Source organism: Erpetoichthys calabaricus, chromosome 2 (genome assembly GCF_900747795.2).
Source record: "Erpetoichthys calabaricus chromosome 2, fErpCal1.3, whole genome shotgun sequence".
Classification (NCBI taxonomy): Eukaryota; Metazoa; Chordata; class Cladistia; order Polypteriformes; family Polypteridae; genus Erpetoichthys; species Erpetoichthys calabaricus.
Window position 1 is genome coordinate 45,575,787 of NC_041395.2, and position 16,008 is coordinate 45,591,794.

At 40.5% G+C, this 16,008-nt stretch overlaps 1 protein-coding gene across 1 annotated transcript in view; it reads left to right on the plus strand.

The window, feature by feature from the left end:
- The window catches only part of ipo4 (importin 4), a 183,209-nt gene that overhangs the window by 156,135 nt on the left and 11,066 nt on the right, over positions 1-16,008 (plus strand). Inside the window, 4 exon segments of the mRNA XM_028793702.2 lie at positions 5,907-6,032; positions 6,182-6,417; positions 7,575-7,707; positions 7,818-7,922. Coding sequence (XP_028649535.2) covers positions 5,907-6,032; positions 6,182-6,417; positions 7,575-7,707; positions 7,818-7,922 — 600 coding nt within the window.

A 16,008-nucleotide genomic window follows, 5' to 3' on the forward strand; every position in this document is an offset into this window, starting at 1 on the left:
TGAGAGGTTCTGGCTAGATATAGTCGGACTCACCTCGACGCACAGCTTGGACTCTGGAACCAATCTCCTTGAGAGGGGCTGGACTCTGTACCACTCTGGAGTTGCCCCCGGTGAGAGGCGCCGAGCAGGTGTGGGTATACTTATTGCCCCCCAACTTGGAGCCTGTACATTGGGGTTTACCCCGGTGGACGAGAGGGTAGCCTCCCTTCGCCTTCGGGTGGGGGGACGGGTCCTAACTGTTGTTTGTGCGTATGCACCGAACAGCAGTTCGGAGTACCCACCCTTTTTGGAGTCCCTGGAGGGGGTGCTAGAGGGCATACCTTCTGGGGACTCCCTCGTTCTGCTGGGAGACTTCAATGCTCACGTGGGCAATGACAGTGAGACCTGGAAGGGCGTGATTGGGAGGAATGGCCCCCCCGATCTGAACCCGACCGGTGTTTTGTTATTGGACTTCTGTGCTCGTCACGGATTGTCCATAACGAACACCATGTTCAAGCATAGGGGTGTTCATATGTGCACTTGGCACCAAGACACCCTAGGCCTCAGTTCGATGATCGACTTTGTGGTCGTGTCGTCGGACTTGCGGCCACATGTCTTGGACACTCGGGTGAAGAGAGGGGCGGAGCTATCAACTGATCACCACCTGGTGGTGAGTTGGCTTCGATGGTGGGGGAGGATGCCGGTCAGGCGTGGTAGGCCCAAACGTGTTGTGAGGGTCTGCTGTGAACGTCTGGCAGAGCCCCCTGTCAGAAGTAGCTTCAACTCCCACCTCCGGCAGAACTTCGACCACATCCCGAGGGAGGTGGGGGACATTGAGTCTGAATGGGCCATGTTCCGTGCCTCTATTGTTGAGGCAGCTGACCGGAGCTGTGGCCGTAAGGTGGTCGGTGCCTGTCGTGGCGGCAATCCCCGAACCCGTTGGTGGACACCGGCGGTGAAGGATGCCGTCAAGCTGAAGAAGGAGTCCTACAGGACCCTTTTGTCCTGTGGGACCCTGGAGGCAGCTGATAGGTACCGGCAGGCCAAGCGGAATGCGGCTTTGGTGGTTGCTGAGGCAAAAACTCGGGCGTGGGAGGAGTTTGAGGAGGCCATGGAGAATGACTTTCGGACGGCTTTGAGGAGTTTCTGGTCCACCATCCGGCGTCTCAGGAAGGGGAAGCAGTGCAGTGTCAACACTGTATATGGTGGGGATGGTGCGCTGCTGACCTCGACTCGGGACGTTGTGGGTCGGTGGGGGGAGTACTTCGAAGACCTCCTCAATCCCATTAACATGCCTTCCAATGAGGAAGCAGAGCCTGGGGACTCGGAGGTGGGCTCCCCCATCTCTGGAACTGAGGTCACCGAGGTGGTCAAAAAACTCCTTGGTGGCAGGGCCCCGGGGGTGGATGAGATACGCCCGGAGTTCCTCAAGGCTCTGGATGTTGCAGGACTGTCTTGGCTGACACGCCTCTGCAACATCGCATGGACATCAGGGACAGTGCCTCTGGATTGGCAGACCGGGGTGGAGGTCCCCCTCTTTAAGAAGGGGGATCGGAGGGTGTGTTCCAACTACAGAGGGATCACACTCCTCAGCCTCCCTGGAAAAGTCTATTCAGGGGTCCCGGAGAGGAGGGTCCATCGGATAGTCGAGCCTCGGATTCAGGAGGAACAGTGTGGTTTTCGTCCTGGTCGCGGAACAGTGGACCAGCTCTATACCCTTAGCAGGGTCCTGGAGGGTGCATGGGAGTTTGCCCAACCAGTCTACATGTGTTTTGTGGACTTGGAAAAGGCATTCGACCGTGTCCCTCGGGGAATCCTGTGGGGGGTACTCCGAGAGTATGGGGTACCGGCCCCCCTGATAAGGGCTGTTCGGTCCCTGTACGATCGTTGCCAGAGCCTAGTCCGCATTGCCGGCAGTAAGTCGAACCCGTTTCCAGTGAGAGTTGGACTCCGCCAGGGCTGCCCTTTGTCACCGATTCTGTTCATAACTTTTATGGACAGAATTTCTAGGCGCAGCCAGGGCATTGAGGGGGTCCAGTTTGGTGGGCTCAGGATTGGGTCACTGCTTTTTGCAGATGATGTTGTCCTGTTTGCTTCATCAGGCCGTGATCTTCAGCTCTCTCTGGATCGGTTCGCAGCCGAGTGTGAAGCGGCTGGGATGAGAATCAGCACCTCCAAATCCGAGACCATGGTCCTCAGCCGGAAAAGGGTGGAGTGCCCTCTCAGGGTTGGTAGCGAGATCCTGCCCCAAGTGGAGGAGTTCAAGTATCTCGGGGTCTTGTTCACGAGTGAGGGAAGAATGGAGCGCGAGATCGACAGGCGAATCGGTGCGGCATCCGCAGTAATGCGGGCTCTGCATCGGTCTGTCGTGGTGAAAAAGGAGCTGAGCCGCAAGGCGAAGCTCTCAATTTACCAGTCGATCTATGTTCCTACCCTCACCTATGGTCATGAGCTATGGGTAGTGACCGAAAGAACGAGATCGCGAATACAAGCGGCTGAAATGAGTTTCCTCCGCAGGGTGTCTGGGCTTTCCCTTAAAGATAGGGTGAGAAGCTCAGTCATCCGGGAGGGGCTCAGAGTAGAGCCGCTGCTCCTCCGCATCGAGAGGAGTCAGATGAGGTGGCTCGGGCATCTGATCAGGATGCCTCCTGGACGCCTCCCTGGTGAGGTGTTCCGGGCACGTCCAACTGGGAGGAGGCCCCGGGGAAGACCCAGGACACGCTGGAGGGACTATGTCTCTCGACTGGCCTGGGAACGCCTTGGGATTCTCCTGGAAGAGCTAGAAGAAGTGGCCGGGGAGAGGGAAGTCTGGGCATCTCTGCTCAAGCTGCTGCCCCCGCGACCCGACCTCGGATAAGCGGGAGACAATGGATGGATGGATGGATGAGTGGTTGGCATGGAAATGGACTCTTTAGATAGATAGATAGATAGATAGATAGATAGATAGATAGATACTTTATTAATCCCGATGGGAAATTCACATGATGATGTGAAGATAGGAGGACACTATGGAAGCTGCCATCTATTATGGACAATGAACATCACCCACTATGCACCATCATAATTAAGTAGAGGAGTTTGTGTAGGGTTAGGCTGTTATCACAGAACTGCAATACGGACAGATACAAGAGTTTTGTCTCCAGAGCCATTAGATTCTTTAACTCTTCCCAAACAGGGTGGTGGTGGGGGTATTGAGTTAAAGACTGATGCACAATATTCGATATCTCAGTACTTGGTCACTACTACTGTTTATAACCTTTTTTCAAAATATACCACTGTTATCCTATCAGCTTAAGCCATGACACTTTATTTTACTTTTACTTTAATATTATGTCACTTTAGTATCTTTGACTTTATTATTATATTCCACCTGTCACTTTGATAGTAATGTTATTTGCACAGTTCCCATTGCACTACCATTATTTTATGCACCATCTTCATTGCCTGTATTGAACTACAAGATTACAACCCCAGTGTACTGTTTGGGATTGCTAAAATATAAAGTGCAATATAAATAAAATTTATTATTATTATTATTACTTCTCTATCAATCTATCTTATCTATCTATGAACAACACAATGTAACTGACTTGCAGGTTTTCCAAGTGTTTATGCTAGTCAACAAACTAAAAGCCATGGATTTCTGTTTTCCTGCTGGCAGTGTTTTTTTGTTTTTGGTGTTTTTTTTAATAAAATATGTAGCATAACATCTCTCTATTATAAAAAAAAATTTTGGAAGGAAATGAGATGTGATTTTCTAAGAGAGACACTTTCAAATCCCGCGAGATGGGACTTTGTGCCAAGAGATTTAACCACACCCGGGGTGGGAAATAAAAGACAAAGAGTAGATGACAAAGTGGAACGTCGTAAAGAATTCAAAAACATTGGCGTGGTACACATGCAGAGCAGGTTAAAGATAATGGAAGTACGAAAATTCAAAAGTCTCAAAAAAAGGATAGTAAACATTGCATTAGAGTAAACAAATAGAAATTATTACTCGGTGAAATAACGGAACAGCAAAAGAGATTGAATATATTGTTTGGATTTAAACTTTAAGTCGGAGACTTGTAGATCATCTAATTCGTGTTGCCATCAGGGACAAAAAAAGGAGTGTTTCTTCCCAATGAAGAGGCGATTAAGCGAGAATTAAAAGATTTGTTGTTTGATGAAAGTGCAATCCTGCGAGAGAGAACTTCAAGCCCCCCGAGACAAGAGCTTATGCAAAGAGATTTGGAAAAGTCCTGCCCACATAATCACTCACACGGTTCAATCATTTCTAATTTGTGTGAATGCTATTGTCAGACACATTTCTTGTAGAGAGAATGAAACGATATTCACTCACTGGCAGCTATACGTTGCGTTGTCACAATATTAATTCCAAACAATCAAAATTCAATGCGATATTGATGCGATTTACATGTGCTTCAATGCCCTCAAACAATCAAAATTCAATGCGATATTGATGAAAAGGTTAAAGCGAAAAGAGATCGAATATATGGACATAGGTGATATGACAGAAATATGTAGATATTGTTTGTCTTTAAATTTTTAAGTCGGAGACTTGTAGATCATCTAATTCATGTTGCCATCAGGGAAAAGTAGTGTTTCTTCCCAATTCAGAGGCCTATCCACGAGAATTAAAAGTTTTGTTTTTTGGTGAAGGTGAAGGTGAAATCCACATGCGCGAGCGATAGAGATACAAAGTTGCTGGTGCGTAGCGCTTGGGTGGTGGGGGGGGTTTTGGCAAGCGAAGCCCCCTAGTCATTACTAATAACAGTGTGAGAGGTTCTGTACATTGCCTAATTGCATTATTTACAATTTTTTAGATTGGGATTTGTTTTATTATTTTGAGGCGTGGAATGAACTTACCTGACAGACCACTGTTGTCAATAAAAAAATCCTCAATGACTCTGTTATTTTTTTAATAGTTCTTTTTCATGTTATGTTAAAGTAATGGCTGAGAGAATTATCATTAGTGATAACTTATTTTTACTAGAAATTGCAGCTAAAATTGCCATCTGTGTGCCATATGTTTTAATAATCCAAAGTTCTTTCTGGAAGCTTCTGCAATAACAAGCTCAGACTGTTCTTCTAAACTATTTCAAATGTGACACTCTCAGACAGTGCATTAAATTATATTCTCAAAACAGCATAATCCAATTCAGGGTTGCAGGGGCTTGTGGCAGAAGCCTGTCCCTGCAGCACTGGGCACAAGAAAAGAACTGTGCCTGTGTAGGACATTAGTCCATCGTGGAGCCCACTCATGCACTTACTCATGGGACTAAATTAGAATTACCTAATCTTCTTACTTAGTCAACCTAATCTGCATTAATGTCAAAGCCCCAGAGAAAAATCCATTCAGACATGGACAGAACTTGGACACTCCAAACATAAACAGTGACCCACTCTTGGATTTGAACACAAGATGTTGGATGAGCACTGCTAACCCCTGTGCCATAATGCCAGCCCTGTTAGTTATACTGGTGATGGCTACTGGCCTTTAGCTTGAGATTAACTTTGGGCCCAAGATTCCAGAATCGGTCTCTGTGGTAACACTTTGATGTCTCCACTGAGCACATTTTTAAGGAGGGCTGCTTAAAATTTATATGATTTAAACCTGGAAGAATTCAATTTACTGTTAATTGAATCTTCCTCAAACTGAAATAATGGTCTAACATCTTCAGTATTAATTATGATTAAAGTTGTTAAAATAAACATTTTTAGCTTTTTTTGAAAGGTTAACTAGAGTATGCAGTGCTGTTCTTACTGATGTGGTAAGATTCCTACTGTGGTCTGACTTGGAAAAGCATACTGTTTTTTTATCGTTATATTTCTTATTCTACGTAAATCTGAAGAGTACAGTTTGCTGCATATAATGGGTGTTTATGCTTTGGCCAGGTTTTGATTTGTATTTTCCATTATTGTAGGCTGAATTTGACTCAATGCTGCAGGAGTATGCTGGAGAAGGCATTCCTCTCTTAGCCAAGGCATGTGGTGTACAAACATTTGCACCCTACTTTGCAGGATTTCTTCCTCTACTGTTGCCTAAAACTGTGAGTATCCCTTTTTTTAACATGGTGAATTAATTTATAGAAAATGAGATAGTAGTTTGTTGCGTGGTCTTATAGTTGCAGGAAAAGGATCATTATTTTGATGTACTTAAATTAATAAAGAAGCTATTTCTGGATGTTTTACGTTGCAGAAATCCTCCTCAGTGGCTGACCGCTCATTTTCTATTGGCACAATTGCTGAAACATTGGCAGCTCTGGGAGAAGCTGCTAAAGCAGGAGGCGCCTCTGGGACTGTTTCCTCACACTTTGCTCAGAGGCTACTTCCTGTCATGGTAGCTGGGGTACGAGATGAAGATGATGAAGTGCGTAGCAACTCAGTGTTTGGACTTGGTGCTCTGATGGAAGCTTGTGGTGATAGTGTTTCCCAGTATCCTTTTTAAGACATAAGAAAAATCATGATGAGAGCTTATGTGAAGGATGATTTTGGAAGTAGGTTATATAAAGGAAAATAATTCATTTGTTTTCTTAATTATCAGGCAAATAAAGTACCATGTTTATTCCAGCAATAACTTTGTATTATTAGAAATATAACAATTATTAGAAATATGTGTGACTGAGTGGTTAAGACAGACAAAGGCAATAAGGGTCTATTTTTTTTTTGGAAAAGATACATTTACTGTAATCGGTGAAGATTTAGGCAGAATGAAGCCAAGAAGATCACCCAAAAACAAAGATGACTAACATGGTATGTTTTGCTACCAAAATACCAAATAATTCAGAATTGTGAAGAAACAAATTTGGGGTACAAACTGACCACCAGGGTGCTTTCAGATAGTAGAATTTAAATTGGCTGTATTTAATAGAGTAAGCCGTATTGATTATCCAGAACCAAACTCTCTTTCTACCAACATGTTACAGCAAGTGTACAACCCACCAACCAGTAAAATATTATACCACTGATGGCACAGTTTTATTTGTAAATAGTATATAAACAGGTGATCTGATCAAGTTACATAGTATTTTAGAAACATATTTGCATAAATATGCACAAATGCTTATGCACAAGTAAGATCATTGCAATAAATTAATAGTGCCATCTTTTGCTTTACATTGGACTACATTTGATTTTGGCAATGTTTATAAGCTGTCTTTTTGATTTTTGATTAGTATATATGGAAAATGATTTGAATGAATATGGCAGTTAGTACTTTAATGAATTGGCAAGATGAAATATAGTCAATTACTAAAGTAATACATCGACGAGTACTGTGAAAATGTTCAGTGTATAGTTGCATGTATGACTTGGTTCTGATTTCTCTGTAATTCAAAGACTTTTTTGGGTCATGTAGACCAGCCATTCACACCCAATCCACTTTGTGTCATAAAGGTACAGATCAGAAAAGTTCATGTTGATTTTACACTAAACATTTTAATATCTTGTTGGACATGCTAGAAAATAGAACTCAAAGATGAAGCTTACTTTTTATTTTTGAGGCTGCAGACTAAACAAGATAAGTAATTACAAAGCTGTTTGGCTGTGGCTTATTAGTATTTGACGGTATACTTCTTAACTCATAATCCCAGACAATATCCAGCAGTGCTTGGTGTTTTCTCTTCTTTAATGTCACATGAATCTAACCAGCGGGTGCTTGATAATGTGTGTGCTGCCCTTGCTCGGATGATTATGACCTGCCTACCATGTGTACCTATTGAACAGGTAAGGTGTGATATTAGATAGGATAATTAAGTTGCCTGTTCATTTGCAGACAGGTTTAGGCTTACTGAATCAAAAGACAATGATGCTGACTTTCATTTGTCATGTCTTAGGTTTTTCCAGTCTTCCTGCAGCACCTTCCTTTAAAAGAAGATTTAGAGGAAAACAGCACAATATTTAACTGTTTGGCTTTCCTGTACAGCAAAAACCAAGCTCTGGTAAGGGATTCCTTATAAGCTTACAAGGTAGAGAACTTCACCTGATGTCGAAATTTTATCTGTCAAGGTTAATTATTAGGTTCTTTATGAAAATGAAGCGTTAGGGTGCAGTTAAATATTCTTTAATTGCATAGTTTGGTTTCAATCATTTATTATTTTAACAATATGTGGTTGGTTTCTGACTTTGACTTAATTCTGCCATAATATGACCTGGACAGATAAAGCTGGTTAGTAGAATGATGGATGGAGACTAATTATCACATTCCTTGTTATCAACATTGTTTGAAATTTGCTGATAAATCAAAAACAAGCTTGTTTTAAATACATGTGTGTGTAATATCATGTAAGTTGTTAGTGTGGAAAATATTTAACATTTTTTGACTGCTTTTGACTTGGTTCAAAAGGTAACTGTAAGCTCTATGGCTTATCAACACATGAGGTCAGTAGCCATCACAAATTACAGCTGCATAAAGGCAGGTTGAAAAGGATATTAATTATCAGTACATAACATGTTTGGCCATTCCAATAGTTAAGTTGTCCCAGTACCTCACTGAGATACTCTATATATATATATATATATATATATATATATATATATATATATATATATATATATATATATATAAAGTAAGTCAAGATTTCTGCTTCTAGTACTGTATATGATATCATTATTTTGTTCTAGGTTCTCACTACCCATTATGTGCAGCTGTACTTCTTGGATTCTATCTGAAATGTACTTTCTCGTAATTTTCACTGATTTGCCTGAGTGTACGATTCACTGTTTTAACTGTAAGAATTCTCCTTGATCAATTCTTCCTATGCCTTTGATGATTTTAAAAGCCTGGATTAGCTTCCTGCTCAGCCTCCTCGGCTTAATATGAAAGAGGACTTGTCAAAGTAGGACATGCCATATATGGAAGATCAACTTTAGAAGACTCTTTGAGTGTTTTCTGTCATAAGTGGTCAATGATAAAGTGGGAAAAGCAAGCGAGAAATATGCACTGATTAGGAAAGAGCAAATACTTCTTTTTCTGAGGTTTATACCCATAGAAAGATGAGTATCATGCTTATTGCTTCAGAATATAATCGGGTTATATTGAACAATATTGGTATCATGGTGTAACCTGCTGCAAGGATCACAGTTTAATTCCCAGTAGGCCACTGTCTCAGTTTAGGTTGTTACTGTTTCTGTTTGAGGTTTCTTTGGGTACTGTTATTTCATCTCATTTTCCAAAGTTCATCAATTAATTTGCAATAGTAAACTTGTTCAATATGCATATGTGTATGTATGTATGTTATAAAGTGCAGGAATCATGCTCATAGCAACTTGTCTATGTAGACTAACATCCTAGAGGTCACAATATGCAAAACAGTAATTTTTTTAAAGAACTAAATACAAGACGGTGCTTAACAAAAGGCGAATGTAAAGTGGCAAAGGAACACAGGACAAAATAGCAAAACAGGCTACCCTTCAGGATCTGACTTCTTAGGTCTTAAATATTGTCTGCCAAGTGATGTAGTTCCATTCCTAAAGTATAAACAAGCACTTCTTAATCTCAGTTCCCCACTTCTTAATTCATATAGCTATCTTCCTCTCTGTTCTGGTTTCTGTTCTTTCTACCAGTTGAACCCTACTCAGCTCTAAAGTTAGGTTTGACCCAACCTAAAATTCCACCAGGGTTTCACTTCTGACCAACACCTTACATCCAATACATCCACTGACAGGAGTAACCTTGCTTTGCATGCTGCCGAGGGAGGCAAGAACCTCCTCTTGAAACTCCTGAAGTCCCCACTTTCATTTGGCTTTGCAAGGCTCAGATGTCCCTGGCAACTACTGGGGTTGCCTCCTTTCATCTTCCAGGGTATATTTTGTAATGCACTAGTGAAACCATCTCTGGAGTATTACATGAAGTTGTGCCATCCACACTGTAAGAAAGACATGGCAGGTCTAAAAGATATGCAGAATTAACAACTAAGTGCATCCTATGATTAAAGAGCATGTCCTACTTTTAAAGGCTAAGATACCTGAACCTCTTTATTTCCTGAGCAGAGAAGGCTATGTGGCAGCCTAATCAAGATTTTCAAGGACATTCATAAGACTGAGGAATCAGAATCCTTTAAATTAAGCAGTGCATCATGTAGTTGCATTTAGGATGCAAGTCAGGAATCACTTTTGAAGGAATTTGGAGAAATCTACCAAGTCATGTAGCAGAAACCTTGACAGTGTTTAAAAAGCATCTGGATGAGATAAAGGGACAAGATAACTGAGTATCTCCCCTATAGTATGAAACTTATTATGAAGTGTTATATATTTATACCCAGGACCCGTCTTTTTGCCAGGTGCCACTGTCTAAAGCTTTTATGAGACATCATGTACAGTGAAAGGATATACCATCCATAGTGAGGTCATTCCTTCATTACTGGCATGTTCATATACTTTGCCACTACTAGGGTGTGCTCTTTTGCCTTTGCCTTTCTGCCTGTATTGGACAAAGTGGTGTCAGAGAATTGATTGATTTTTAACAGTTGTGTGATTGTAGTGTTGAGTGGTCTCCGAAGACAGCAAATACTGAACACTGAACTGTCACAACCCGCCAACATTTATTGTGGAATCTAGAAGCTGGCACAAGCATCAGATATTTCTTAGTTCTTCTTTAGCTGATGTCTTTATCCAAGACGACTTATCACATTTGAGATACAATTGGATGCATTTCTTTTGTTTTTCCAATAGGAGCATAGGCAGATGAAGTGACTTGCTCATAGTCACAGTGTCAGTAGCGGGATTTGAACCCATAAGCTCAGGGTTTGAAGTCCTAAGCCTTAACCACTATTTCATTTCAGTTATTAATTTAATTAGACATCAGTCTGTGTGATTAATTGATTTTCTTTTTTAAGTTTGTACGTTTATGCCTATTGGGACTGTTACTTTGGCTTGCTCTTGTTCCCTTTGAAATCCTATACCAGAGTAATGGAATTGCGCGTCTGTTTCATAGTTGAACAACTGATCCAGGAGGAACAATGCAGATTATGTCCTGACCTTGGAATAGTAGACAAACTTTTTACCCATTGCATGAATATTTTAGGGGTCATGAGAATTTGCCAGTCCTTTCTACATGTGCTTTGTAGAATTGCAAAAACAGATGATTATGTACCAAGTAGTATCATGTGGAAGGTTCCTCGAGATTATGGAGTTTTGGGCTGCTACTTCCTGTATTTACAGAGTGAAAGTTGTGTTTGCATATCTTTTAATTACTGAGATCTATTCAATGTAGTAGTTGAACTCTACCAAGGGTTCTTTTTACTTTCTCATTTACGATGTATAGGGAAAGTATTGTAATTGTCCAAAGATTTGATGTTGAGAATTTTGATGAATCTCAATGTTTTAGACCTCCCTGACTTTCTCTTACACGAAATATAGGGAAGGTATTGGAATCCTACAAATATTCCATTACGAGATTTTGATGAATCTCAACATTTTAGACCTCCCAGAGTCCGAAAAAACAATTTTTGGAATTCTGTGTCTGTGTGTGTGTATGTAAACACAATAACTTGAGTACGCTTTAACTTAGGTCAACCAAATTTTGCATACAAATATTAGGTACAAAACGTAGATTTCTATCAACGTTTTCACTATTTCCATTAACCAGAAGTGGTACTTTACCTCTTATTCATGCATCTGTCTTATTCAACTTTACTTTTATAATAATTGTTCAATATATTATTAATTTAATTTGATTTGTTGTTGATGGTTCTTTAATGCACATAATATAAAAATATAATCATTGTCTTGCAGTTTACTCCTCAAATATCCATCCCTATATCCGAGTATGCAAGAAAATCTAGGGGAGACCACTCCCGATTTTTCTCTGTCTAACTACTCATGATTTTCATGGACAGGATATCAAGGCACAGCCAAGACCTGAAGAATATCCCATATGGGTGTCTTAGAATTGCATCCTTGCATTTATAGATGACTAGCCGTCCACCCGCGTAGTAGTGAAACAGGATAGTGAGGAGAACCCTGCCTGGCTTCCTACTCCTGACGTCACACTTCCCCCTCCCCTCGGCCCACAGCCTCTGTCTCGGATTAGCCCAAATATATCACTCCTGCAAACGAACTATGAATCTTAGCGCGATGAGAGAAGTCGCAAAATCATCCAGAATGTTCAAGCAAATTATAGAAAAATACCCAATCTAAATCCGTTAAGTAGTTCTGTCGTGAAAAAGTGAACAGGCATACAGATAGACAGACCGACGTTGGATTTTATATACAGTATATAGAGATGATGTCCCCTTGGCTTCATCATACTGTGATTTATTGTGCACACTGTACACGTTTGCAGCTCAGTGTGATGCTTTTGTACATCCAAATTTGTGGTTATGATCCTCTCCCTCTCTTCAGGTAAGAGGTGAGCAGCACCAGTCCTATGTGAAGGAATTCAAGTATCTTGGGGGCTTGCTTATGTGTAAGGGAAAGAGTGACCATGATGCTTATCAACAAATTTATAGAAAAGCAGTAGTTCCAGGAAGGTTTGTATGAGAATGTAGTGGTGATATAACAGGATCTAAATCCTGTCAAAGCTTTTCATTACATTTTTTCCAGTGTGCACAGTTTTGTATGAATCATGGATGTTTACAGTTGGTTACAGTCAGTAGTTAGGATATTTCAGATCAGTGGAGTTCATGTTTTCCTAGTATTCTCACATCACTATCCAGCAGAAATGGGCATACTTGCTCCTTGAAGGTCATTGAGGCTACAGTTTTCATCCATTTAGTTTCTTAATTAGCACCTAACTCATTTAGTTTATTGAAAATGTCATTTAATTTAGTTTTCTGCTCCTCCTTCCCTTGGTTCTTCTGCTATCTTGGACATTTTGTCTAGCTTGTATTTTATTTTTCTAGAAAATCAACACAATATTCAGGAATACAACAGAAATAGGGATGTATTATGATTCATATTGGTATTGGTGTTAACTGACTTTGTTGCTGTTGATTGAAATTATATTTTTAATGTTTTAGAGCATGTTTGTACATTGCACTTTATTCAGTTTATGCTTTTTTATGTTGTGGATTTTGTTTCTCTGGTTTTATTTTGACTTGAACTGAAAATGTTTGTTTTAAGTAACATCTTGTTTTTGTTGTTTATACAACACTCTAAGCAACATCACATGACCAAATTCAGTTGGATCAGTGATGTCATCAGATAGGAGTCTATAAATATGGCAGCATTTGTGTCCTTTATTATCCTTTGGTAAATATTAAGAACAAAACTATCAAAAGAATTGGCAATAGTTGGCTTTTAGTTCAGGTGAGCTCAAGTGTTTTCTGAAATTCTTTTGCTGTTCGACATCAACTTCAGCTTTGCTGTTTGGTTTTGGTTGCTGTTGCTACATGCTTTTACTGTTCTGTCTGTTGCCTGTTTTTGACCTTCTTCCTGATATGCGTTTGGCATCTCCTGGTTTAGTTCTCTTCTTGTGAGAATTCTGAGACACTGTCTCGTAACACATTTTAGTTATGAGTGTCGCATTCATATGTGTTGCTTTGTTATTTCTGTTCTTTCATAGTTATCATGAAAGTCACAGTTGTTTGTTGTCTGCCAACATGCTCAATTGACGTTTTTTTTGGCCCATTTCAGCAACTCATCTCCTGATCCTTCAATGGCTATGTTTAAAAGAGTCCTGGGTAAAACGACAGTCCATCTTGGAGCCCACAACAGCCCACATTTGCACCCAAATGGAGAACAGATGGGAATTTGTACTTAAACTGCACATCTTTGGGGATGTGGGGTGAGAATCCAAGTGCTCAGATAAAAACCGATGCAGGCGTAGGGAGGTTATAGAAACTCTAGAAAAATTTAAGACAATCATTCAAAATACTCTGATAGCAAAATATATCACTCAGTTCATGACCGCAGCACCCCTAGTTTCTATTTTTAAAACAACCAATAAATAACATAAAAACGATCTCCATTCCATAATTGGGTTTCCATAGCATTTATCAAAATGCAGTATCTCTGTTCACACTAAAATGACAAAAATCACATATGAGATCTAAACTGGGTGTGTTTGTTTTGACAAAAAATAAATAAATAAATAAGTCCTTGAAAGAACGGTAACGCTGCCTGCCAAGGAACATATCACAGAATTGTAGCAATTGGTAAATTATTTGCCTTTTGAACAAGTAGGCAGCACGCAAACTATACAAAACACAATTTAGATGCATACAAATAAACAACACAATAAGCACCATGGAAAGTAACTCCTCTGTGTCCGCTTTGTTGGAATGACCAATCAAGGAATGAGATTTAATCAGCATAATCCAATAATTGAAGGTCTAACCATGAACAAATCAGAGTCTGCATTTTCCACAAACTGCATATTGTCTTTTCACATTATAGTGCTGAAACTGAGTTTTCAGAAGTGTTTCACTTTGGAGAGCATTTTCAAAAGTATTCATTTTTGTAGGTTGAAAATGCGGGGATAATGTGGATGAAAGGTGGAAACAGAGACTAATGTCTGCATTTTTAAGTAAAAGTGTAGTAGTATTTCTCAGATTTGTATCTGACTGCTTAACACTAGAATTTCCAAAGCCTACAACAAAAAACTCGTAAATCCGTCCCACCTTAAATCTCTTCACACCTCTTCATCAGCGTCTTTTCTCTTGTAAATGTGCTGATCAAGACAAGCCGCAAGCAGCCACAATTCCAACCCCCCACTGCCACAAAACGTGCACAAAGTTCTCCTAGCTCATGCCTCGATTATCTGGGAGTCAGGTACCTAGAGATGTATAAGGAAATAATAGATTGTTATTTGGAACCCATGCATTTCATGTGTGTTCCGTTTCTACAACAATCTATGTCAACACATTGATAAAACAGAAACATTTTTCATATTTTAATAATAAATGACAAAATGTAGACATAAACTGTATAATGTGTAAAACCTGAAGTACAAAGATCAAATAAACACTTTCACAAAAGGTACAAGAGTGATACAACAGCTTCCGTGGCACAGCGGTAAGAACTGCCGATTTGTAATCGAGTACCCCAGTTCGATCCTGACTGCCTTGAATATTTGCCGTTATGAGTAGTGAGCTGCTCTTAGTGTTAATATTATATAATAAACACATTCATTTGATTTGCGTCTGTAACAGCAGGTGTAAATTTGTAGTACTTGTAAAAGTTAGCGTTTTTTTTTTTTTTCCATTTTTATTCTCTCAGTCACGATACATACAACCCCACCCTTGTAGGCTTTGGTAATTCTAGTGTTAATTAGAAGCTGCTACTTAGTAATAAGCACACATAATGGTGACAATGGAAAATATTTTGATGATCAGCTGTTGCTTTTATAATTGATATTTACTAGAAAATGAAAAACTTAAGTACAGTGATCCCTTGCTATATCACACTTCAACTTTCACGGCTTCACTCTATCGCGATTTTTTCTCATACACGCTTACGTCACTACGCATGCGCTTTCTGAGAACTTTTATCTAAGCCCCACGATGGCTCCTAAACATGCTGCTTTTTCTAAGCCTTCTGACAATGAAACTAAGCGTCGGAGGAAGATGCTTACCATCCAGGAGAAGGTGAAACTCTTGGATATGATCAAAGATGGCAATACCCTACAAAAGCCTCCTCACGCATATGAAAAGACAGCGCCAGCAACTGCCTATCAAGATGTTCTTCAGCCGCGCACCCAGACACCCTCTGCCTACTCCTAGTACTCCTTCAGCAGAAGAAGACAACGACGCACCTGCTGAAGATGGTCACAGATTTGTACAGAGACACAGGAGGTTGTAGAAAAAAAAGAACTTTATTCAAAGCACTGCAAACAAACATTTGTCTCTTTTCAAAAGTTTAAATGTGCTCCATGACAAGTTGGAGAGAGAGAGATCCAAAGCTGAGAGGCGCTGCACAATACTTTTAAGTAAGCGGAGTACCGCGTGAGAGGTTTATCGCGCGTTATAGCACAAGTAAACAGCAATGTGAAGGTAGACTGTCAGCTGTTTCATGGGTTTTTCTAGGGGCGTCTGTGTCCTCTGAGGGTGCGATCAGCGCTCCAGCTTACAACCTGAAGACTCTCCT